We start from the raw sequence: 25,500 nt of genomic DNA on the forward strand, positions 1-25,500 counted from the left end.
ATGAAGTCAGTAAAGAATTTGAGATACAAGGTACAAGTAACAGAGGAATACAGCCCATCAGTGAGAGAATATTAGTAAAGAGGAATATTTACAGTGCTTCAATTCATAGGCTTTCCTGCACACCGCCCCTCCCCCCCCAAAAAAAATTTCCTTTGAGCACTAAAAACAGATACTCTCATAACCTAGAGCAAAATGGTTATTAGACATTGTAGGAGACAAGATGCTTCTGTATGGGGATCCATGCTGTGGCTTTAGCTGTGTTCTATCATTTACCAATGACATAAGCTAAGATACCATTTTATCTGTAGCAGGCATTGACTTATAAAGATCATTTTCAGAAACATGGCATGGGAAGAATGAAGCTCATCTCTAGAATATTAGACTATAATTGCCTGACACAGAAACACCAGTCTCTCAATTCGCTAATAGACTGCTGGAACACCTCACCTTGACCACCTCTTGTTGTGTTCTCAAAAGATGATGTATGCCACTGGCCATATTTCTCCAGAGTGGCTTGCGGCATGCTTTATTCTCGGGCTTAGAAACTGTATTAATCTTCTGCTGTATGCTTTCATTTCATTTCCTGTGAAAATCCATCTTCTGTTGCTGGAGTTGACCTAAGGTTAGATGTCAAGGGAACAATTTACTGGCTCCTGCTCCGTATCCCAAGAGTACCTATAAATAGCATGCTTTACATCCCAGCTGATCCTTCAGATACACAGTGATAAATATACTTCTGCCAAAAAAAAAAAAAAGAGAGAGAGAGAAGAAAAAGGTCAAGCTGACTTGCCTCTCTGCAACTCTAGTTGATGCATAATCTTTAAAAGAGGCACAGAAATTATAGGCCGAGTTATTCATACACTAAACAACAACAATTAACAGGGTGCGTTTGTAAGTTTTAAAGCAACAACTCATTCTTCTTTGGTGAAATCTTTGATTTCTGGCATACGAAAGTCACTAAGAGTGTGTCTACACAGGAATTTGGACCAACTGGGAGCGAGCTTCCTGGTCAACAAATTCCGTGCAGTAAGGCTTGCGCTAATGCTCTGAAAAATAGCTGTGTAGACATGGCTTTGGCATTGTGGCTCAGGCTGGAGCTCAGGCTCTGAAATGTAGGGACTGGGGTGAGCTTGCTTCAAAGCACTGTCTATACAGATACTTTTAAAGCACTAGCAGGAGCCATTCTAGCCCGAGTCCGTGGACTTGGGCTGGAAGCTTACTCCAAAATGCTATGTAGACACACCCTAAGAGTCCTGAGTGCACAAGGAATATAGATTTGAGGTACCATGTGTTTTAATTTTTTAGGCTTGTATCTACTGCTATTTTCAGTTAAAGCTCCATCTAATATCCTGTCCTATTTCCAACTATAGCTCAAAGAGCTGGTTCAAACATTTTCAACTGAATAGCTTTCCAAAACTGAAATATTTCATGGGAATGTGTCAATTCTGATGAAATTTACAATGGGAAATTTTTGAAATGACTCAAAATCGAAATGGAGTATTTCATTCTAAATTTCCCATATATTAAAATTATAATTTGATATTTAGCCATTTATGTTTTGAAATTACTAAAATGAAGTGATTTGATAAGGTTTTGATGTTTCTGAATAGATTTTTTGGGGGAATTTTGTAATACTCCAAAATCTTTGAAATACCTATTTGGGATGAAAACAAATTTCAAAACGTTAACATTTGCAGTGGGGTGGAAATTCTGTTTACTCACCAGCTCTACCAGCTTTCTATCACTCCCAATTTTTTTATAGTAGACTCATCCTTAGCTAGTTATAAAATGGCATTCCTGTGTTTAGATTTACACCAGCTGAGGATCTGGCTCATGGCTTTGACAGGACTTTTCTGCAGCTTTCAGGACCCTTAAAACATCATGAAATTATTTCAGGCTAGCACAACAAAGTTGTGATTCAGATATATGGACATAGAAATATAGAACAAGCATCTCTTGCAGGCATGCCGCTAAAAGAAGTAGCATAGCTACCGTTCTTTGCCATGCAACAGAATTCCCTCCTGCCCCTGACTGTTAAAGCAGTTGTTCTGATTTGTGGCATTAATACAGGTGGAAATAGAATTCTACCAGGTGGGCACAGCGCCCGTTTTCATTGAGCCAACTGCAGGGTGGTTTTTGACCTTCCATTTCTCACCTTCTCAATGGCACTGCTCTGACACAGGGTTACAATCTCTGTGGGTGAGTGGGGATATCAAACTATGTCACATCTCACTGATGGAGGTGCTGTTCTGCCCCCAAACTACAGAACCCATTAACCGGCCACAAGGGTTGCTTGAAATTATTCTGGCCATTGCCATCAATTAGAAAGCTAATACTTTTATTATTATTGTCCCCCAAACCTAGCTATTAATGTGATTTTTAGCTGGAATGGGGTTGAAGTGGGGAGACAAAACACCAAAAGGAACTCCTTTAATGTGCAAGTGCTGAGCAATCTGACTGCAATGATATAGACATTCCCAGGGTAAATAATATGGTCATGTGAAATCATTAATCTGTGTTTTCTTGGAAGCATGTAGCCTACTGGGCTCCTGAAGTCTTGTTAAAATGTAATTTTAAAGAAGAAGAATTAGGGACCGGATCCAAAGTTGGTTGAAGTCAATGGGAGTCTTTGTGTTGACCTCAAAAGGCATTGAATCGGCTGGCCTAGAAGCTGTAGTGAAGCTGTAGAAGTGAGCTGTAGCTCACGAAAGCTTATGCTCAAATAAATTGGTTAGTCTCTAAGGTGCCACTAGTACTCCTTTTCTTTTTGTGAATACAGACTAACACGGCTGCTACTAACCCAGAAGCTGTGTTATCTTTCGATGTTGCAATAGTAACACAAATCCTACAATGATGGGTGTGCTAGAATGGTGATGGATGGATGGTGGAAAATTGGCTCTGTAGGTCCCAGCAGGAGTGGAAAGGACCTACATGGCATGGGCTTCCTTTCCTTGAAGGAATGCATTATAAGGTTATATCATTCAGTAACCACCCATGCATGTGATTAAAGAGCAGCACTGGATGTTCTCGGAAGGGGATTGCCTCTCCAACTGCCCTCACACACAAGTGGATAGGAACAAAGCCAGGAAGATGGGCAAGGAAATCCACTCAACTTTGACAGGCAATAGGAAGAACCGATAGGAAGGAGAAAATTGTTAGAGCCAGTTTAATAAAATTCACAACTTTTTTTTCTTTCTTTCCGTTTTTAACATAATTTCCAAGCATTTTGTAGCTGCATTTTCTTTAGTTCTGAGAACCATGTTTCCAGCCTCACGAGAATGAGGAGACATGCTTATCCCTCGGGGGACTTGATGCAGTGCTGCTGAGCTCCGTCAGCATGGCGCACGTTGCAGAAGATGCAGAAACAAACACACTATCATTTCAGCCTGCACATAGCGGGGGGTTGGCGGGGGCCTTTAGCTACACGCTTGGAAGTATCAACTGAACCAGCCCCCCCCAGTGCACATCAGAACTTTAAAACAGGAAGTGAAGAAGGAAAATTTTCCTCCTGAAAAAGAGGGGTTTAGCAAGGCAGCAGTGTACCCCAGAATGGAATTTGGCCAGGATGCCTGGATTTACATCCCTGCTCTTACAGACAGTGGCGTGTGGCCTCTTTTGTGACTGAGTGATTAGGGCAGCGGTATAAATTCTCATTCAGAAGGTGAGCAAGGTATGTTGAAAAGAACAGCTACTCTGAGTCTTGCACACTGACAGCAGGGATCTTTGTGGAAGCCGCTGCTTGAAAGACAGGGAAAGCTCTGAGCTATGTCACCTAGTCGTTCTGTCTCACTCCATTTTCACACGGGTGTAACACCACTGAATTAATTGGAGATACTCCAGATTTACACCAGTGGAAGTGAGATCAGAATATGACCCTAGATCACAAGGGGAGATGGGGGTACGGCATTTGAATACAGATTTTATGAACGACTGATGTCTTGTGTTCACCAGCTCTAGCCTACAGGCAAGAGAAGTCATTGTACAATGGATGAAGGAAAATCTTTGTTCAAATGACAAAGGACAGATATTCAGCAAAATGAGAGTGACAGTAAAGGGAATCAAAAGTGATTCACTCCCACCAAATCCAGGTTTGACATTTTGTGTGTGAAATTTTCCATTTTTTCCCAACCTTTAATTTGCAACTACTCGGAGCCAGGCGAGAAGAAAGCCTGTCTTTGCAATGTGATGAAATGTTATTTCTATTGAAAAAGACAGGGACATCAGAACCAGGTGTAAAAGAGCCCATTAAATCACAGCTTCGAGGCTCGTACAATAGACAGCTGGATTGTTAAACATGGAGGCTTTAAATGAGCTATGCTGCCTTGTGGCCAATTTGATGAGCTGCAGGGTGGGGGGACTTGAAGTGACCCGATAGAGGGATATTTCACCAGCACTGCCTGAGTAACTGAAGACAGTGCCTCTACCTCTCTATCCTGCACTGACACGGGGACAAGACAGCAGAGGGGATAACCTCTTCCCCTCTCTATAAGGCAGGGCTTCGAATCTAGTGTTCAGCAGAATAGTAGGCAGAGACCTACTGCCCAGGCTTGCCACCAGGGTATTGGCTTGTGATTGTGGTCAGGCCCCTGATACTTTTCCTGCATGTGTTGAGGCTAGCAGCTTTGATTAGGGGCCATACAGCAGTCTGCTCCTTTGTGGGCTATCCGTGGGGTGCACTCCTTCATGTATTAACCCTCCTGTCCCTGAGCTACCCTGGTTTGCTCTGGTGGGACCAATCTACCCCTCTTTGTGGCTGGCTTAGTTTCATTTGCCCACCTCCAATGTGGCTACGATTTTTTGCTCTCTGTTCTTAGCTGACAATAGGCCATTCCCATGTGGTTTCCCTTCACCAATGGTACTCTCAGGCTTCATCGGTCAAGTTTCTCCTCCGCGATCATGCCCAGCCTCTGCATAGGTGTGGGTGGTGGGGAGGAGGTGAAAGGTGCAAAAGCATCTCTCTTTCATCCTTGTTGGGGGGGCAGATCCACTCAGCGGTCAGGAAGGGATTAAAGAGTTCCTCAGGTCACAGTTAGCCCCCACCCGCTGCACGTGTGTAGGTTGTCAAGCTTGGGGAGGGAGGACGCTTGAAAGGGAAGATCCTAGCTCAGGGAGGTAGAGTGTTCTGAAGCCAGCAGAGCTGGAGCACAGGACTCCCCAGCCCCAGGAAGCAGGGTTTATTTACTGTGGAACTGTGTGGCTCAGAGCTCTGACCACCGAGGCCCTCCAAGGAAGAAGAGGGTTTGGCTTTTCTTTTCTTGCCTTTATCTTTTGGGAGCCCTAGGACTCCACCCTGTTGGTTTGAATACACAGTATTCTTGTCAGCAAGTTAAGGAAGTATGGGCTGGATGAATGCACTATAAGGTGGGTAGAAAGCTGGCTAGATTGTCGGGCTCATCGGGTAGTGATCAATGGCTCCATGTCTAGTTGGCAGCCGGTATCAAGTGGAGTGCCCCAGGGGTCGGTTCTGGGGCCGGTTTTGTTCAATATCTTCATAAATGATCTGGAGGATGGTGTGGATTGCACTCTCAGCAAATTTGCGGATGATACTAAACTGGGAGGAGTGGTAGATACGCTGGAGGGGAGGGATAGGATACAGAAGGACCTAGACAAATTGGAGGATTGGGCCAAAAGAAATCTGATGAGGTTCAATAAGGATAAGTGCAGGGTCCTGCACTTAGGATGGAAGAATCCAATGCACCGCTACAGACTAGGGACCGAATGGCTAGGCAGCAGTTCTGCGGAAAAGGACCTAGGGGTGACAGTGGACGAGAAGCTGGATATAAGCCAGCAGAGTGCCCTTGTTGCCAAGAAGGCCAATGGCATTTTGGGATGTATAAGTAGGGGCATAGCGAGCAGATCGAGAGACGTGATCGTCCCCCTCTATTCGACATTGGTGAGGCCTCATCTGGAGTACTGTGTCCAGTTTTGGGCCCCACACTACAAGAAGGATGTGGATAAATTGGAGAGAGTCCAGCGAAGGGCAACAAAAATGATTAGGGGTCTAGAACACATGACTTATGAGGAGAGGCTGAGGGAGCTGGGATTGTTTAGCCTGCAGAAGAGAAGAATGAGGGGGGATTTGATAGCTGCTTTCAACTACCTGAAAGGGGGTTCCAAAGAGGATGGCTCTAGACTGTTCTCAATGGTAGCAGATGACAGAACGAGGAGTAATGGTCTCAAGTTGCAGTGGGGGAGGTTTAGATTGGATATTAGGAAAAACTTTTTCACTAAGAGGGTGGTGAAACACTGGAATGCGTTACCTAGGGAGGTGGTAGAATCTCCTTCCTTAGAGGTTTTTAAGGTCAGGCTTGACAAAGCCCTGGCTGGGATGATTTAACTGGGAATTGGTCCTGCTTCGAGCAGGGGGTTGGACTAGATGACCTTCAGGGGTCCTTTCCAACCCTGAGATTCTATGAGGGGTAGGAGCCCGGACCCCTTCCTGGGGACTGCGTACCCCTGACACAGCATGGGACTGCAGGGACCCTGCCTTTGTGGGCTGCAGAAGTATTTTGCCTTTTTCGTTTGGACTCTTTGGCACCCCTGGAAGGGGACCAGACTTCCTCAGAGGCACTTACTGAATGGCTGAGACTGAGGCTATGAAACCAATCTACAGTAACACTGTCAGCCAGGGAAGGATGTCCGGGATAAGAGAGGTACCCAGCCTTGCCCCAAGGGGGTACCAGACAGGTATAACCTATCGCAATCCCCACACTCAGCAGCTGTTAAAGTATCAATCCCTACGCTTTTCTCAACCGCAGGGATTGCTCCCAACGAGAGCCCTGGGGCTTGAGCCTACCCAGGGGCAATGCACCCACACTGGCCGGCAGAGCTGGGAGCATGCTGCACCATTGCAAGGGGTGGGTCAGCATGTGCACTAGCCCTGTGTGCTTGGGAGCTCTAGCAAGGCTTGTGTTTCTGTAATCTCCCCCTGAATTTACCCTCTACACAGGGCTGTGGCTGTCGCACCCAACTGAATCCGTAAGGCCCTATTCAGCATTCCTTACTGCGTGTTCAGGTAATACTGTCTCAGAAGCCTATTGGGGCTGTTTACCTGAGGAGCAAGAAGCATTGCTGGGGGCTCATCATGAGAAGGGCTATGTACATTTCACTAAACCCCACATGCTTTCCTGGCAGCGTCCTCTGAAGTGTCTGATTCAGAGCAATGAGTAAGATAGTTCTGAGGTTTTATTGCCCTGGTTGCACACAGAGATGTGCATTTATTCTGCACGTTTCATTTTTCCAGACGGACATCCGTGCAATGGTGATACTTCAGCCCATCTCAGTGGCGTAAGAACAGGGGTACACAGGCAACTCAGCAAACCCCATCCAGGCTCCCTGGCAAGGCTGGAAGATAAAGGGATACTTATGTATGAAGGACTCGGTCGCAGACAGCCACCACTTCTTAGGGTTGCCAATGCTCCCAGATTGGCCAGGAGTCTACCGGAATCGGCATCAATCTCCCGGTGACTACTGCAAGCAATCCGGGAGATTTTAATAGGTACAGTTCAATTAATGACATTCGGTCATGTTGGGGGAAAAAAAAATCTACCGGAATAGCTTCAGTCAGAGTTGGCAACCCTACCGCTTCTGCAGTCACAAGCTGACAGTGAAACCAGTGCAGTTGTGTTGCCCAATCTGGGGACAAGCAGGGTTTGGGGCATGTACGTCCCGCGTGCCGCTCGGCTCTGTACAAGCCAACACACAGCAGCTGCAAGAAGGCCAGGCTGGATATGGGTCGGGGATAGGGCTGAAGAGTGAACTGCTCTGTGGCTTCTCATGACACGGGTGGAACAGCAGAGCCCAGTGCAGCCTGACTGGGAGGATTTCTCGCCTCACACTGCAGGCAGAGAAACTCCACATCCTGTTATTATTAATTGCTACTGCAGAAGCACCCGTCACAGACCAGGACCCCACTGTGCTAGGCGCTGTACAAACACACAACAAAGATATGGTCCCTGCTCCCCAAATCTGACAGTCTAGGTAACCCTACAGCCCAATACTTGGGCAGGAGTATTTGTGCTAGAATGTGTCCTTTTTCCTGCCTGCCGACCGTGTAAACCAAAAATGGAGAAGGGTTTGGAGAGAGAGGTGGGCGGCAGCACTTTTATTCCTTGAACCTGCTTCAAATAAAAGTTGATGAAAAAAAAATTTAAAAAAAGAGGAAATCGATGTGGGGAAAAGTTATTCTCAGCCCTAACGATGTCAAGTTTCTACAGTTTTGTGAAAAAAGCCAAACATTTTACACTGTCTTTCCACCTCCCCCCCCCCCGCTATAAAGTATTCAAGGAAGTTTTTGTAGGTGGCGCTTTCATGGAATTGAATGAATTGGAGCCTAGGGGCAAGAAGGACAAAAGCAGTTGCTTAACCGTGGATTATAAGAGCCTGTGTTTATGCATACAGTTAAGGAGAGCAAGGATGTCTCAATGGCTAGGGGTACTAGCTAGGGACTAGGGAGACTTGTCTGGGAATAATAGCACTGCCCTGCCTCACAGATAAAGGCGTTCCAGAGTGTGAGGTGCTCAGATACTGGGGAATGGGGGCCATACAAGTAAGGTTTCATCCTCAGAAGTTTTGAACTCTGTGTGGATCCTAGTGAGCAAGTCTCTGCATCGCCTCCCCCCCCCCCTCCACAACTTGAGCCTGTTAAAAGTTAATTCCAACCCTTCAGACTAAATTTACGATGTTTTAATGGTGGAATTTAAGCCATGCCACTTAAAAATAGACTTTTAAAGTGGTGCTGTCTAATTGTTAGAGCTGTCAGTGCTGTCAGGGCAGGTAATAAAACCTCCCTCTTGAAGGAGTCTCTTTGAAGGTAATAAAACTTTGAACTAGTTTCTCTGTAGCCTGCAAGTTAGCCCATGTCTGAAGTGAATGACCACAGGGAAAGCCAGCTGAGAAACGGGTATTTGAGTGTGGGGGAAGGGCAAAGGGCCTGTGCTGTGAGCCATGAAGGCATAAATACAAAGCAAGGTCAATCCCAAACTGGGAGGCCTAGGACAGAGTGAAAAGGCACTGACCGAATGAGTCCAGTACTGAGGGGGCCAGGCTGGTCAGTGGAATAGAGTAAAGAATATCAGTTACTCTTATAAACAAAAGTAAAACCACTTTGCTTCTGTCTTAAAGGCAATGGGTAAAATTCCAAAAGTGCTCAACCCTGGCCTAATTCTGCTCCCACTGCAATTAATAATAATTGCTAGCTCTTAAATCTCAAAGCTCTTTACAAAGGAGGTCAGTATCAGTATCCCCATTTTATAGATGAGGAAACCAAGCCAGAGAGAGACCAAGTGAATTGCCCAGGGTCACCCAGCAGGCCAGTGGCGGAGCCAAGAATAGAGCCCTAAATCACAGTTGAGTGCTTTCTCCACCCAGGCACAGTGCTTCCCAATGGGAGTTGACTTCCAACTGAAGCACTTGGCCCAGGTTGAATGCTTTGGGGAATAGTACCCAGTCAGAAAGAGGAACTATGAAGGTAGGAATACAGCAGATTAGTCAGGGCAGGTGCTAGCCCATTTGCTGCACAGAGTGCAGAACGCAAGGCTTGTAGCCAGGTGGTGTATGTGTGCACCCACTGACTTCAATGGGACTTCTTGTGGGCTAGAGTGCTTAACCCTTTGCAGGATCAAGCCCATAGGGAAACCTCAGACATTTCCTGGAAGCTAAACTGATTACTTGGAAAGGGGATGAGGTCTAGGGCCTATTGAAGCTTTTCTGGACATGCTTTTGTCTCCGTGAGCTGGGCCAGGGCAAATTTAAGGGTTCAAATAGTCGGATGATGGTGTAAAGAAGCAGGGTTTAAATGTGTTAAGTAGGGGAGAGTGGGTATACAGAAAGACTTGACTCCATCTAAATCAAATTGAAGCACTTGTCTCTGAAAGTATGCCAGGACTGGGGATTTTATTTAAACCAGAAGCTTGGGAAAAGCTCAGCTGCAGAGGAGAATTGAAGTGAAACAAGACCATCTGCTGGGGGTGTCTGTCACTCAAAAGTAGCTATCTCTGGTAATAAAGGATAGGCGAGAAATTGCAGTTGAACTCTGAGGAGGAAATTAAGATCAGAAGAGGCTGAGATCCTGGACAAGTAACAGGGTTATGGACAAAGGAGTTAAATCAAAGTGGGCACGAGGCCAAAAGGAAAAGCTGTAAATGGCCATATAGGAGTGTGAGAAGCTTAATAGCAAAACGCGGTGAACTAAACTGTCTAACAATGGAAGAGGACCGTGAGATAATAGGCTTTTGTGAAACGGGTTGAATGACAAAAATCAATGGGATACTGGGGTACCTAGCTATAAACAATCAGGAAAGACAGATTCAGTTGAAGGGATGGGAGACTAGCACTGTACCTAAAATGATCCTGTAGGGTATGTCTACACTGTGGTAAAAGACCCATGGCTGGCCCAGGTCAGCTGACTTGGGCTTGAGCTGAAGGGCTATGAAATTGCATTGCAGATGTTCAGGCTTGGGCCAGAGCCCATGGTCTGAGACTGCACAAGGCGGGAGGGGGGTCTCTTAAAATCAGGGTCGTCTCCTCTACCAGCTCCAGTGTTCTTTGTCACAAGGCACAGACAGCTTGTTCATTACAATTTCATGATTCCTTTATTCAAGCATTACAAATACAGCTATCAGAGTAGCAACCGTGTTAGTGTGTATCCGCAAAAAGAAAAGTAGGACTTGTGGCATCTTAGAGATGAACAAATTTATTTGAGCATAAGCTTTCGTGAGCTACAGCCCACTTCATCGGATGCAGTGAGCTGAAGCCCACGAAAGCTTATGCTCAAATAAATTTGTTCGTCTCTAAGGTGCCACAAGTCCTCCTTTTCTTTTGCAAATACAGCTATGAGAGTCTGCTGTAAGCCCCAGCCTGCCACACCCTGTTCTGCCCCGGCAGAGATGAGCCCTGTCTTCCAAATGCCAGCAACATTGCTGCTGAAAAGTGGTTTAGATTCACTCCTCAGCTGGTGTAAACCTGTGTAAGCTCCATAGTACCTGGGTGCAATGCTATGGCCTGTGTCATACAGGAGGTCAAACCAGATGACCTAATAGTCTCTTCAGGCCTTAAAACCAGGGAGATGATTTGTTATGGGGCACAGGCAGCAGTTGACCCCCCCTTCTGACTTTTCATAGCTCCTTGTCAGCTCGTGCTGTGGTGTCTACCCTGGGCTTGAGGGGGTCGCTGTGTGGCACGCTGTGGCTACTAATCACCGTATTGTCAGCACTGCCCCCTCTCCTCAGCAGCTGGACAGGCAGCAATGGTGCAGCTTAGCCTGGAGCTGAGTGCGGAGAAAGCGGGGCCCTGTCCTAGGCCGCCCCTCTGCTCCATGCTCCCTAGGATAGGACTGGTGCACCGCCCCTCTGGGATGGGACTGGCCTGCTAATCCCCCTCATGAGCAGTCATGGGCAGGAAGGCAGATACTGTGATGCTGATGCCAGGAGACCCCCTCCCAAGAATTTTTCTGAAATGACGCCCCTGCTTAAAATCTATGAATGTAGCCTGCTGTGAGCACAGCTTTGAAAGGAGTCAAAGCAGCAAACTGGAACAATAAATAGATTACAAAACAAAATAGAAATACGAATAGTTTCATGATTTTAAAAAGAAATCAAACAAGAGAATAAAATTGTATTGTATCGGTGCACAAGAAGCAGAAAATTAAACCAATCTGTTTCACCACTCAAGTGGAGTGAAGCGGAAAAAGAAACAAACAGCATAAATGGTACCAAGTACATTAAATGTTAAAAAAAAATCTTTTTATTCGATGCTTTGAGTTGTTAGCTAGAATTTTGTGTATCTTAATATGAGCTTTATTTTATTCTATTCTGATGGTGTTCCTTTTCAGGACTCTGGACAAACTGCTAGGCTGTCAGAGGAGAAACTGACAATATTTATATGGGCCAGAATCCAAGTACAGTTTATTTTTCTTGTTCAAGTGCCCCAGACAGACCTCTCTGCATGGCTGTGTGGTGACTGGCTGACTTTCATGTTTGCAGCAGCTAAGGTAAAATAGAGAAATACAGGCAGCCCCTACGTTTCTGACAGAAGCAAGTAAATAACAACTTATCAAGCAATATATTTAAAACAATACATTTATAATGCCAGGCTTCTGGATTTCAGTGCACAATATTTAAGGCAGTAGAAGATAATTTCCTTAGGGTTCATGTCACCGGTTGATGCTGATTGCCTATTCTGAAATATTGTGAGGAATGGATTGAGATATTCATGACAGTAGGTGGACTAATGGAATTCTGTGACTATTTAAAATGTGCAGGAGTTTGTTATAATACTGTAATAGAAATGTCATTTGTCCTGATGGGAATAGAGAGGGAGAAAAAAAGCTGTCAATGAATAATAATGAAGTTATTTAAATGCCAACTTTCTCAAACATTTTATAAAACATAAATTATTCTAGATGTTTTCAGCTAGTTACACAGAGAAGTCAGATTCATACCCGTTTGGATGTTTGGTGCTGTTTAATTATTGTCAGGTCATTAGGCTGGGTAAAAAGTAAAAGTGTTTGTCTTGCTGGCTGCGTGCAAAAATAAGTTTGATTTCAGATAAACATTAAAGAGTCTCATTCTAAATATTCATTGGTACAAATCAGAATTGACACCCCTGAAGCTAATGAAATTTGTATGGTGCAAAATGGGTGTCCATCAGATCAGGAACAAGCCAAATGCTCTGTCTCTGAATATTACACACGTTAGTATTTGAATTCCAGTAGCACCCACTATGTGTTAGCGTAACTGCAGTAAGGGCTTGTCTGCATGAGAAAGTTGCACTGCTTTAATTAAAGGTGTGATTTTTAAACTGGTTTAGTTAAGCTGGTGCAAACCCCGGTGTGGATACTCTGTTTATTTTCAGAGTGGCTTAGTTTGGTGTTGCTTAGGTTGATTGGGAATAGATTTAAGCTAAATCAAAATAAGGCACTCTGAACTTGAACTAGAGTGTCCGCACAAGGGTTTGCAGCAATTTGAGTAAATCAGTTGAACAACCATGTTACCAATTTGGAGATTCTGGTAAGCAGTGGTTACCAAGATGTACAACAAGCTTTTTATTGACTGTTCATATAGGGCTAAGTCTCCATCCTGCCTAAGATTGCCTGTTCGAAAAGGACCAACTGGGCCGTTAAAAGCTTGGTCAGTGGGGCTAAGGCAGGCTCCCTGCCTGCCGTGGCTCTGTGCAGCTCCCAGAAGCATCAGCATGTGTGCTTTCCGGCTCCCAGGCATAGGGGCAGCCAGGGTGCTCCATGTGCTTCCCCCACCCAAGCACCGGCTCTGCAGCTCCCATTTGTCGGGAAACGCGGCCAATGGTAGCCTTGGGGGCAGGGCCTCCTGACCGCGCGGATGGGACCGCGCGCAGAGCCTCCTGACCGCGCGTCTGCGTAGGAGCCAGAGGGAGGACATGCTGCTGCTGCTTCTGGGAGCCGCCTGAGGTAAGCACCTCCCAGAGCCTGCACCCCAACCCCCTGCCGCACCCCAAACCTGATCGCTCTCCCATCTCCCAAACCCCTCGATCTCAGCCTGGAGCCCCCCCCCCCCGCACGCCAAACTGCTCATCCCCAGCCCTACCCCAGAGCCTGCACCCCTGCATCCCAACTCCCTGCCCCAGCCTAGAGCCCCATCCTGCACCCCAAATCTCTCTTCTTTGGCCCCACACCAGAGCCTGCACCTCCGCCGGAACCCTCACCCCCTCCCGCACCCCAACTACCCTGAGCTAGCCCAGTGAAATGAGCAAGTGAGTGAGGGTGGGGAGCGTGAGCGACAGGGGGGGATGGAATGAGTGTGGGCGGGGCCTCTGAGGAGAGGCGGGGCAAGGGCGTTCGGTTTTGTGTGAGTACGAAGTTGGCAAGCCTAATGTGCCTCTACTCTACCTGTCCTGTAAGCAAATGGAAGATTTTACTCTCCATGGTTACCAGTCCAGCTCTCCTGCACACCTACATAGTCAGGGGAATATGGAACCTTGACAATAGTGGCCTCCTCTGGGCAGGGGTAGAGCAGCCGCATCCCAAGAGTTTATCCAGGCACACTTAACGCTTCACACGTGGAATAAAGCACTGCCTTCCCGGGATGCAGGTGGAAGTCTTGACCTCCATTCAGTGCTGCAGAGGTCAAAATATGCTCCAGTTCAGTATCTTATTTAAGCATGTGGGTACTCTTAAGCATGTGAGTTGTCCAGAGAGAGTTAATCAAATATAATTTACCATTTTTCTCCCAGTCAACAAAATGGCTTTTTAACAAAACAGTAAGTTTTGTGACAATTAATGTGTTTTGTAAAAATTTGTCATGATTTCAACAACAAAAACCCCCAACAAATTTTCACATTTTTTGTTTTCCAGTGAAAACTTGAAAACTCTTGCAAAAAACATTTTTTCTTCTAAGCTTTTTGCAGAAAATAATATTTTTTCTTTACCAACTTTAGTCATAGAATCATAGAATATAAGGGTTGGAAGGGACCCCAGAAGGTCATCTAGTCCAACCCCCTGCTCGAAGCAGGACCAAATCCCAGTTAAATCATCCCAGCCAGGGCTTTGTCAAGCCTGACTTTAAAAACCTCTAAGGAAGGAGATTCTACCACCTCCCTAGGTAACGCATTCCAGTGTTTCACCACCCTCTTAGTGAAAACGTTTTTCCTAATATCCAATCTAAACCTCCCCCACTGCAACTTGAGACCATTACTCCTCGTTCTGTCATCTGCTACCATTGAGAACAGTCTAGAGCCATCCTCTTTGGAACCCCCTTTCAGGTAGTTGAAAGCAGCTATCAAATCCCCCCTCATTCTTCTCTTCTGCAGGCTAAACAATCCCAGCTCCCTCAGCCTCTCCTCATAAGTCATGTATTCCAGACCCCTAATCATTTTTGTTGCCCGTCGCTGGACTCTCTCCAATTTATCCACATCCTTCTTGAAGTGTGGGGCCCAAAACTGGACACAGTACTCCAGATGAGGCCTCACCAATGTCGAATAGAGGGAAACGATCACGTCCCTCGATCTGCTCGCTATGCCCCTACTTATACATCCCAAAATGCCATTGGCCTTCTTGGCAATGAGGGCACACTGCTGACTCATATCCAGCTTCTCGTCCACTGTCACCCCTAGGTCCTTTTCCGCAGAACTGCTGCCTAGCCATTCGGTCCCTAGTCTGTAGCTGTGCATTGGGTTCTTCCGTCCTAAGTGCAGGACCCTGCACTTATCCTTATTGAACCTCATCAGATTTATTTTGGCCCAATCCTCCAATTTGTCTAGGTCCTTCTGTATCCTATCCCTCCCCTCCAGCGTATCTACCACTCCTCCCAGTTTAGTATCATCCGCAAATTTGCTGAGAGTGCAATCCACACCATCCTCCAGATCATTTATGAAGATATTGAACAAAACCGGCCCCAGGACCGACCCTTGGGGCACTCCACTTGATACCGGCTGCCAACTAGACATGGAACCATTGATAACTACCCGTTGAGCCCGACAATCTAGCCAGCTTTCTACCCACCTTATAGTGCAAGTCAGTGAGTCTACTGTTGCGCTTAAAGTTATACGTGTGTTTAAGTACCTTGTTCACTTGGAACCATGGTTGGTATATAATTTAAATATTGCAGTAAAGAAAGAAAACCTTGTTTTTCTGCCCAGTTGGTCAGTTTTTTTCCCATCAGAACAGTTTTCTTTCCAAAAATGCTCATTCAACTAAATCAAAGCATTCCATGGGAATGATCTATCTATGTTGCTGGAATTTTTGATAGAAAATTATTGAAAAGATTCATTTTGATAAAGTTGAAGCATCTTGTTTTGACTTCACCATTTTGGCTTCTGTTATAATGTAACAAGGGGAAACACTACAGTCAAAATGAAAAGTTTTGTCCATATAGACAAGAATCACAGAATCACAGAATATCAGGATTGGAAGGGAACCTCTGGAGGTCATCTAGTCCCACCCCCTGCTCAAAGCAGGACCAATCATTGAGACAGCCAAAAAAAGTTTCAGGTTTTCTGATATACAATATTTGTTCCACGTGAAATTTTGAATTTTCACGTTGACTTGGGAATGAAGGAAAAAATGAGGATTTCCAGCAAAACAGAATTCTAGGTTCTGACCAGCTCTGTCGATAATATTTAGTCCAGATATAAAAAAGAAAGGCAGCATTCAAATGGCATGAGAGGAACAGGAAAAAACAGATGCAAATAAGATATGTCTAGTTATGTTTTCTGGAGTGTGTGATTATTAGTCAGTTCAGGCAGAATCACGAAAAGCATGGATTATGGATAAGACTGAAATCAGATGCTAGCTACTTTGATCACTTGCATATTTGTTCATCTGCAAAACATCTTGTTCTTTTCCCCAAGCTTTCTACTGTTTCTAGTGCTGTTATAGATGTTGACAGAAGCACTCTCTTCCAGCTGTATATAATGTTACCTTGTAAATAAAGCCATGAGTGCAAAATAATTGCCTGGAGAGTCAGAAAAAATGGCTAGTAATTCTGAATATAAGATTATTACTTACAATAGACCTGAAATATCTGTTTAGTGGTTGGTTTCTTGTTTTGTCTTGTTTTGCTGTGTGGCTTTTTGTTTTTAATATCTTCATAATAAAATTTATGTGGTGAATTCTCCTGGCCATTTTCCTGGTGCCACTCTATCAAAATAAATGAGATAACATTAGTGCAATTAAAGGGAGACATTCACCCATTCATCAATATACAGATTCCTAAGGCTCTGAGCCAAATTCTGCCCTTTGGTAACTTATACTTTTTCATCTTTACTGATCATCTCAGTTTAAACAGAGGCAGAATGTGCGCCACACACAATTTGCAGCAGAAATATCAATAAAGAGCATATGCAGATCTTGGCCACGGGGAGGCAGTGTTAAGAAATGGCTGGTGTAATAGAGGGAAGCCAGGAATTCAGGATTCTGTTGTATTCTACCTACTGCGTATGGCTTCCAGCATCATAGCATTACAGCATCTCCGATTCGTTCAGAAGAAGAACTAACGGTAATGATACCCCCCCTTCCTTTCTTCTCAGCCCATCGGGGAAATCGTTTGTGTGGGGCTGTGCATGTGTGAGAGAAGATCATCGACATAAGTTTAGCCACTAACACAAGGTCATGGTCATGCTTATGTCTTTGTGGGAGTGAATGTGCTAGTTTAGGCCCAGTTATCCCCTGTTGTCACAAGCCGCCTCCGACTTGCTGATGGCTTCGTTGTTCTGGTGGAATATTGCTGTTTTGGGAGCGCACAGTCACCGAGGATGGGGGACTCTTTGGCCAATCCCGTGGGAGGCTTGGAATCCAGCAAGCTTCAGCTGGATTCTGGATTCCGTGGGGGACCAGTGTAGAGAGTGGCACACTCGGGTAACATGCTTATGTTGAGCTGGGTTGCCAGGCAGTGAAGTGGCTGCATTTTGTACCAGGTAGAGCTTTTTTCTGGGTGTGCGGTTTAGTTAGAGCTGGTGGGAACAGTTTTGCCAAAATATACGGAACTGAAATGGTTTTCAGAGCGGTATCCGTTTTGGCAAAAACAAAGAGAGAGAGCGGGCGGGGGATGATGACACATATGCCTGCTTGCTATGTAGCCTAGTGGTTAGGGCATTGATTAGGATGAAAAACTCGGCTATGAATCAGACAGAGCAAGGACTGCAACCTGGTTCTCCCACATCCCAGGACAGCGTTCTAACCGTCAACATATAATTGTCTTATTATAAAGCTTGTGTTTTGATCCCCAAACGGACACTTTGACACAATTCCGTTTTTTGCAAAAAAATATTTGAAAGGTTTTGTTTTCTTTAAAATGTGGAATTAAAACAAATTTTGAAACCTCGAAGGTTGCTGAGAAATGGAATTGCCATCTTCTGGTCAGCCCTTGGTTTAATTCCTAGATACAATGAGATGTAATAGCCAAACCTGGAGATCATGGATGTCGGTAGCCAGGCATCAGAATGATAGGATGGGAGGCGATGTTCTGGCCATCTGCTAACGGAAGTGGAAGTTTTTAGTGATACATCCATGCCTTATAATGACAAAATTAGTGATAGTAGTGTGTTTGTTTTAAAGGTACACGTTCTTCTTTTAAAATATTTATGCTCGTCCAGAAACACATTGCATTCTTTTGTGGTATATAGTCCCAGACAGTACTAAGTGGTGTTCCATCATCTACCACATTCTTCTAGATACTAGAAGATAATTCTTTTAAACAAGTTCCACATAACGAATTGCATCTTTTGCTAATAATTGATCTCTGTTTCAGTCAAGTGTCAGAATAGAGTTCTTGGCTACATTAGATAGCCTTAAATGTTTTCTTTATTTGTCCTCTTTAAGAACAGATAGCTGATGTCTCTATTGGCAACATTGATATCAGAGATACTTTCAAAAGACGCACATCAATTTGTATGGTTGTTAAGCATTTTTTACCATCCTCTGTCCAATGGCCCACACAACAAGCCCATGTTAACTGTAATACTCATGCTGTTGGGCTTTCATAAAGGAAATCAGTGGCTTTCACTCTGAGAACACATTGTTTTTACTAAAAAGAAAAGGAGTACTTGTGGCACCTTAGAGACTAACAAATTTATTAGAGCATAAGCTTTCATGAGCTACAGCTCACTTCATCGGATGCATGCAGTGGAAAATATAGTGGGGACATTTTATATACACAGAGAACATGAAACAATGGGTGTTACAGAATCACAGAATATCAGGGTCGGAAGGGACCTCAGGAGGTCATCTAGTCCAACCCCCTGCTCAAAGCAGGACCAATCCCCAATTTTTGCCCCAGATCCCAAATGGCCCCCTCAAGTATTGAATTCACAACCCTAGGTTTAGCAGGCCAATGCTCAAACCACTGAGCTATCCCTCCACCCAACTGTCCAGCAGTTGACAAGAACAGTAGGAGGGGAAATAAACAAGGGGAAATAGTTTTACTTTGTGTAATGACCTATCCACTCCCAGTCTTTATTCAAGCCTAAGTTAATTGTATCCAGGTTGTAAATTAATTCCAATTCAGCAGTTTCTCCTTGGAGTCTGTTTTTGGAAATGGCCCACATTGATTATCACTACAAAAGTTCCCCCCCCCCCTCCTGCTGGTAATAGCTCACCTTTCCTGATCACTCTTGTTACAGTGAGTATGGTAACACCCATTGTTTCATGTTCTCTGTGTATATAAAATCTCCCCACTATATTTTCCACTGCATGCATCCGATGAAGTGGGCTGTAGCTCACGAAAGCTTAAGCTCTAATAAATTTGTTAGTCTCTAAGGTGCCACAAGTCCTCCTTTTCTTTTACAGATACAGACTAACACGGCTGCTACTCTGAAGCCTGTTTTTACTAAGTAACAGCACTTGGCTGTGCCTGGAAAGGATGCAGTATCTCATGTAAAAAAAAATTGAGTGAGCTTATAATATACTGAAGTGATAATTTAGCCCCTCGCTCTCAGTTATTTGGCATTTACAATAATTATCATCATCTCTTCTTCTATCGAGAATTAATGTTTCTTATTGAACGTGTTTATTTTAAAGTGCAGTGGGAAGATGCTGTTTTAATGTTTCCTAATCCAATTTAAATGCAAATGTTAACCACTCACATGATGCTGTGTGTACATAATTAAGCATCATTATATACTACATGAATCATTCAAAAAGCTCCAGAGAGCCATTCCACTATGTAAAACATAGGCTTTACACTGAAAAGCAGCCAAGTGGCTTGTGCCTTTTGTGATTAAGTATTTGTACTTATTAAAGCTCTCTTTTGATTTATAGGTCAACAGATTATGGGACAACATATGAGAAACTGAACGATAAGGTTGGCCTGAAGACTATTTTGAGCTACCTGTACGTCTGCCCAACCAACAAGCGCAAGGTAAATGAAAAGACTTTTCGTGTCTTGTTAGTTTAAGATATGACTTCTGCCTTGACTGGTTAATCTTCATCCATTCCCTAAATGTTCATTACTGCTAATATAAGTACCATGGACCAGATCCTGTGTTTGTGTAAATTGGCATAGCTCTATTGAATAAATGCTGGTTTACAACAGCTGAGGGTCTGGTGCTGTGATTGTCTACAAGACATGGATGGGCATAAAAGGTATCGAATATCCAATCATATTTATACCTTCTAGCTGGGGATGATTTCATTGTTTAGAAGGGGAGAGACTCTTTGAGATGTTAGGATCTCTGGAGGCCAGATTGCATGTAAGGTTATTTGCCTTGAAAGGTTATTTGCCCACTAGCCAGCTGAACAGGATCTGACAAAACCCTGACAAGAAAATGCTCCCAAAGCCCAAAAGGTTTTACTTAGACAAGCACTCCACTGAGTTACAATTTTAGTGAGAGTTTGTAATGGCGACATGCTTGTAAAAGGCAGAGGCTACCTTCTCTTCTGTACATTTCTGGAGGGGTCTCTTGTTGTATGGAAGCATAGGGCACAGGATATGAAGGAGCAGGGTGATTACTGGGAATAATGTCCTGGATTGTCCCACACAGACCCCTGATTAAGGGGGACCCCCCACGCAGAGTCTCCCTCAAATTCCATATTAAGCAGGGTTTCAGCTGTCTTGGTGGTACCATTCACCTCCTCTCTGCAGACCCTGCTGCTTCATCTCAGCCTGTCGTGTGTGTCCTTTTAGACAGCTTGCTTTTTGAGGCAGGGACTTCATTTTCCTCTGCACTTGCAAGGCACCTAACTGGTTTAGGGAAATTGAGAGAGTGCATATAGATTGGGAATTTCCATGCAGTATACACAGAATATATGCTTGCATAAGAAAAAAGATGAGGAACACCAGCATTTTTGATCTTAAAGTCTGTGTTGGCCAAGGCATGGGAACAGTTGTTCAGGGATTGTTCATTTGGGGTGAAATTTGCCCCTGTGCAGAGTGTCAGTACAAGGCTAGGTACCAAGAACTATTTAATCACTTAGGACTTCTTCCTCCCACAGCATGGGTGATAAATTAGGGTGGGATCCTGTCTGTAGGGCTTAACTGGGATATAAATGTTGCACAGGCTTCATGCTGGCCCTTTGCACAGTAGCGAATTTCGCCCTTATTACATACTTGTGCTGTAATGAGGGACTGAAGGGTCATATGTAGTAGTGGCAGAAATGATCACTTGGGTCATCTGGTTTGATATCCTGCATTTTATATGACTGCCTTTTCCACAAATGACTTCTGTGACCTATTATGTGCCAGAAAGAAGTTACCATTTGCACAAGCTAAATTCCCTTGAGGCAGCATAAATTTCTGTCTTTTGAAAATATTCAGAGTTTTAAGTCTATGAGTATCTCTACCTTGCTCATTTGAGGTCTGACTCGTCCATGTTTTGCATTCATCAACCACATTCTGGTTTTCCACATTACACATTGAATTGCCCGTCTGTGACTTGAGTGCAGGGGATAAACATCACTTCCAAATAAACAGAGAAGAATGATGTTTGTGAAGTCATTTAGATGACTTGAAACCCATATTTACCCAGGATGTCCATGTAGTCTGAACAGAACCAATTTTTGTACAATGTGCCATTGATACTCTGGTATCTCTTACTCAAGTAACTTTTCATCCCCCAACTAAAATGGAATTTGCAAATTAAGGTCTCAGTTCTGCAAACACCTCCATACTTGAGTAACTTTATGCACCGAGTCACCCCATGGGTTTTAACGAGATGACACATGCAAGTAAAGTGACTCATGTGAAGATGTGTTTGCAGAACTGGGGCCTAATTCAGATTATTTCAGTTTAAGTGATCCTGTAGTTTCTATGCCTCATGGACAAGCTTGACAACCGTACCATTAGCAGTACTTTTAGACTACACCGGCACATGAAGTTGGGGGTGTGATTCCCAGCTCAAGCAGACATAATCACCCTCGCTGTCTTTGAGCTGGCATGCTCAAAATAGTCGTATAGCTGTGAAAGCATGGGCAGCTGTGAGCAGTGGCATGGGCTGTACGGTTGCCAGGTGTCTGGTTTTCGACTGGAACACCCAGTCAAAAAGGGACCCTGGTGGCTCTGGTCAGCACTGCTGACCGGGCCATTAAAAGTGAGAGGAAAGTGATCAGGAACAGTCAGCATGGATTCACCAAGGGAAGGTCATGCCTGACTAATCTAATCGCCTTCTATGATGAGATTACTGGCTCTGTGGATGAAGGGAAAGCAGTGGATGTATTGTATCTTGACTTTAGCAAAGCTTTTGACACGGTCTCCCACAGTATTCTTGTCAGCAAGTTAAGGAAGTATGGGCTGGATGAATGCACTATAAGGTGGGTAGAAAGCTGGCTAGATTGTCGGGCTCAACGGGTAGTGATCAATGGCTCCATGTCTAGTTGGCAGCCGGTGTCAAGTGGAGTGCCCCAGGGGTCGGTCCTGGGGCCGGTTTTGTTCAATATCTTCATAAATGATCTGGAGGATGGTGTGGATTGCACTCTCAGCAAATTTGCGGATGATACTAAACTGGGAGGAGTGGTAGATACGCTGGAGGGGAGGGATAGGATACAGAAGGACCTAGACAAATTGGAGGATTGGGCCAAAATAAATCTGATGAGGTTCAATAAGGATAAGTGCAGGGTCCTGCACTTAGGATGGAAGAATCCAATGCACCGCTACAGACTAGGGACCGAATGGCTAGGCAGCAGTTCTGCGGAAAAGGACCTAGGGGTGACAGTGTACGAGAAGCTGGATATGAGCCAGCAGTGTGCCCTTGTTGCCAAGAAGGCCAATGGCATTTTGGGATGTATAAGTAGGGGCATAGCGAGCAGATCGAGGGACGTGATCGTCCCCCTCTATTCGACATTGGTGAGACCTCATCTGGAGTACTGTGTCCAGTTTTGGGCCCCACACTACAAGAAGGATGTGGATAAATTGGAGAGAGTCCAGCGAAGGGCAACAAAAATGATTAGGGGTCTGGAACACATGACTTATGAGGAGAGGCTGAGGGGAACTGGGATTGTTTAGTCTGCAGAAGAGAAGAATGAGGGGGGATTTGATAGCTGCTTTCAACTACCTGAGAGGTAGTTCCAGAGAGGATGGTTCTAGACTATTCTCAGTGGTGTAAGAGGACAGGACAAGGAGTAATGGTCTCAAGTTGCAGTGGGGGAGGTTCAGGTTGGATATTAGGAAAAACTTTTTCACTAGGAGGGTGGTGAAACACTGGAATGCGTTGCCTAGGGAGGTGGTGGAATCTCCTTCCTTAGAAGTTTTTAAGGTCAGGCTTGACAAAGCCCTGGCTGGGATGATTTAATTGGGGATGGGTCCTGCTTTTGAGCAGGGGGTTGGACTAGATGACCTCCTGAGGTCCCTTCCAACCCTGATATTCTATGATTCTATGAAGTCTGATTGGTGGCTCAGAGAGGAAGGCAGGCTCCCTGCCCGGATCTGCGTGGCTCCTAGAAAGTAGCCGGCTTGTCCGGCTCTTAGGCGGAGGGACAACCAGGGAGGGTTCGTGCACTGCTCCCGTGCACAGGCGCCACCCCTAGCGCTGGCTCCATAGCTCCCATTGGCCGAGAACCACAGCACATGGAGCACACGGAGCTTCCCTGGTTGTGCCTTTGCCTACGAACCAAAGGGGCACGTCACCGCTTCCCAGGAGCAGTCAGAGGTCAGTGCCTCCTGGAGCCCACATCCTAAACCCCATCCCGCACACCTGCCCCACCCCAGAGCCCGCACCTCCAGCCCAGAGCCTGTACCCCCTCCTGTACCCCAACCCCCTGCCCCAGCCTCGTGAAAATAAGTGACAGGAGGGGGGATGGAGTGAGTGGGGGGTGAGACCTCAGGAAAGGGATGGGCAAAAGTGTTTGATTTTAGCAATTAGAAAGTTGGCAACCCTAACAGGCTACCCTCCCCAGGTACGTACCCCTGGGATCCAGGCAGGTTTGTACTTGGGGCGGCTAGCCCAGGTTGCCACTCACCTCACTGTTCACATACAAAATGGAAATGACTGCCTAGGAAGGAGTACTGCAGAAAGGGATCTTGGGTCATAGTGGATCACAAGCTAAATATGAGTCAACAGTGTAACATTGTTGCAAAAAAAGCAAACATCCTTCTGGGATGTATTAGCAAGAGTATTGTAAGCAAGACATGAGAAGTAATTCTTCCACTCTACTCTGCTCTGATTAGGCCTCAGCTGGAGTATTGTGTCCAGTTCTGGGCACCACATTTCAGGAAAGATGTGGATAAATTGGAGAAAATCCAGAGAAGAGCAACAAAAATGATTAAAGGTCTAGAAAACATGACCTACGAGGGAAGACTGAAAAAATTGGGTTTGTTTAGTCCGGAGAAGAGAAGACTGAGAGGGGACATAACAGTTTTCAAGTACATACAAGGTTGTTACAAGGAGGAGTGAGAGAAAAATTTCTTCTGAACCTCTGAGGATAGGACAAGAAGCAATGGGCTTAAATTGCAGCAAGGGCGGTTTAGGTTGGACATTAGGAAAAAAATTCCTAACTGTCAGAGTGGTTAAGCCCTGGAATAAATTACCTAGGGAGGTTGTGGAATCACCATCATTGGGGATTTTTAAGAGCAGATTGAACAAACACATGTCAGAGATGGTCTAGATAATACTTAGTACTGCCTAGAGTGCAGGGGACTGGACTAGATGACCTCTCAAGGTCCCTTCCAGTCTATGATTCTATGCTACCATGGCTACCTTACTATTTTTAGCGTGCTAGCTCTCAAGAGCTAGCACAAGTATGGCTATGTGAGCGGTGAATCACACTCCCAACTCCAGATGTAGGCCTAGCCTTTGTTCTGTATGTTTGCAGCAAGAGAGATTTGAGTTAGATATTAGGGAAAACTTTCTAACTCTCAGGATAGGAAATCACTGGAACAGGTTACCTAGGGAGGCTGTGTAATCCTATCACTGGAGGTTTTTAAGAACAGGCTAGACAAACACCTGTCAAGGTGGTCTAAGGTGTGGTCTACACTAGTGGGGGGGATCGATCTAAGTTACGCAACTTCAGCTATGTGAATAACTTAGACGTACTTAGATCTACTCACCATGGTGTCTTCACTGCGGTGAGTCAACTCCTGACGCTCCCCCATTGACTCCACCTCGCTTTGGTGAAGTACCGGAGTCGAAGAGAGAGCGGTCGGTGGTCGATTTATCGTGTCTAGACTAGACATGATAAATTGACCCCCGCTGGATTGATTGCTGCCCGTCAATCCAGCGGGTAATGTAGACAAGCCCTAAGTATACCTGGTCCTACCTTAGCGTGGATGGGAAGTGGGTGGACTAGATGACTTTTTGTGGTCCCTTCCAACTCTATTTTCTTATGAGTCTATGATTCTGTCCATTTTGATGTTTGGGACATGGTTGCTTTAAGAAGAATGGGGAAGAACAAGGCGGTTCTGGGGAGGAGAGATCCATGGAGCTGGGGATTTTGACACCTGTTCTGTTAATGCTGTGGGTGGTGTTTGGGGAACAATGCGAAATGTGAGTTATCCATGATACAGTGGTGGATTATTCCAAATATGCTTGATGCTGGGACAGTATAGCAACTGGTGTCATGTCTGGGATCATCAAAAGACTGTCTCTCTCTCTCTCTCTCAAGTT

General features: G+C 45.1%; 1 protein-coding gene across 2 annotated transcripts in view; it reads left to right on the forward strand.

Moving 5' to 3' along the window:
- The window catches only part of SORCS1 (sortilin related VPS10 domain containing receptor 1), a 423,910-nt gene that overhangs the window by 170,850 nt on the left and 227,560 nt on the right, over positions 1–25,500 (forward strand). For both annotated transcript variants that reach the window (XM_048857873.2, XM_048857874.2), the window contains exon 3: positions 19,727–19,826. In XM_048857873.2, the coding sequence (XP_048713830.2) occupies positions 19,727–19,826 (100 nt within the window). The remainder of the gene's footprint in view (positions 1–19,726; positions 19,827–25,500) is intronic.

This window comes from Caretta caretta, chromosome 7, assembly GCF_965140235.1.
Source record: "Caretta caretta isolate rCarCar2 chromosome 7, rCarCar1.hap1, whole genome shotgun sequence".
NCBI classification, from domain to species: Eukaryota; Metazoa; Chordata; order Testudines; family Cheloniidae; genus Caretta; species Caretta caretta.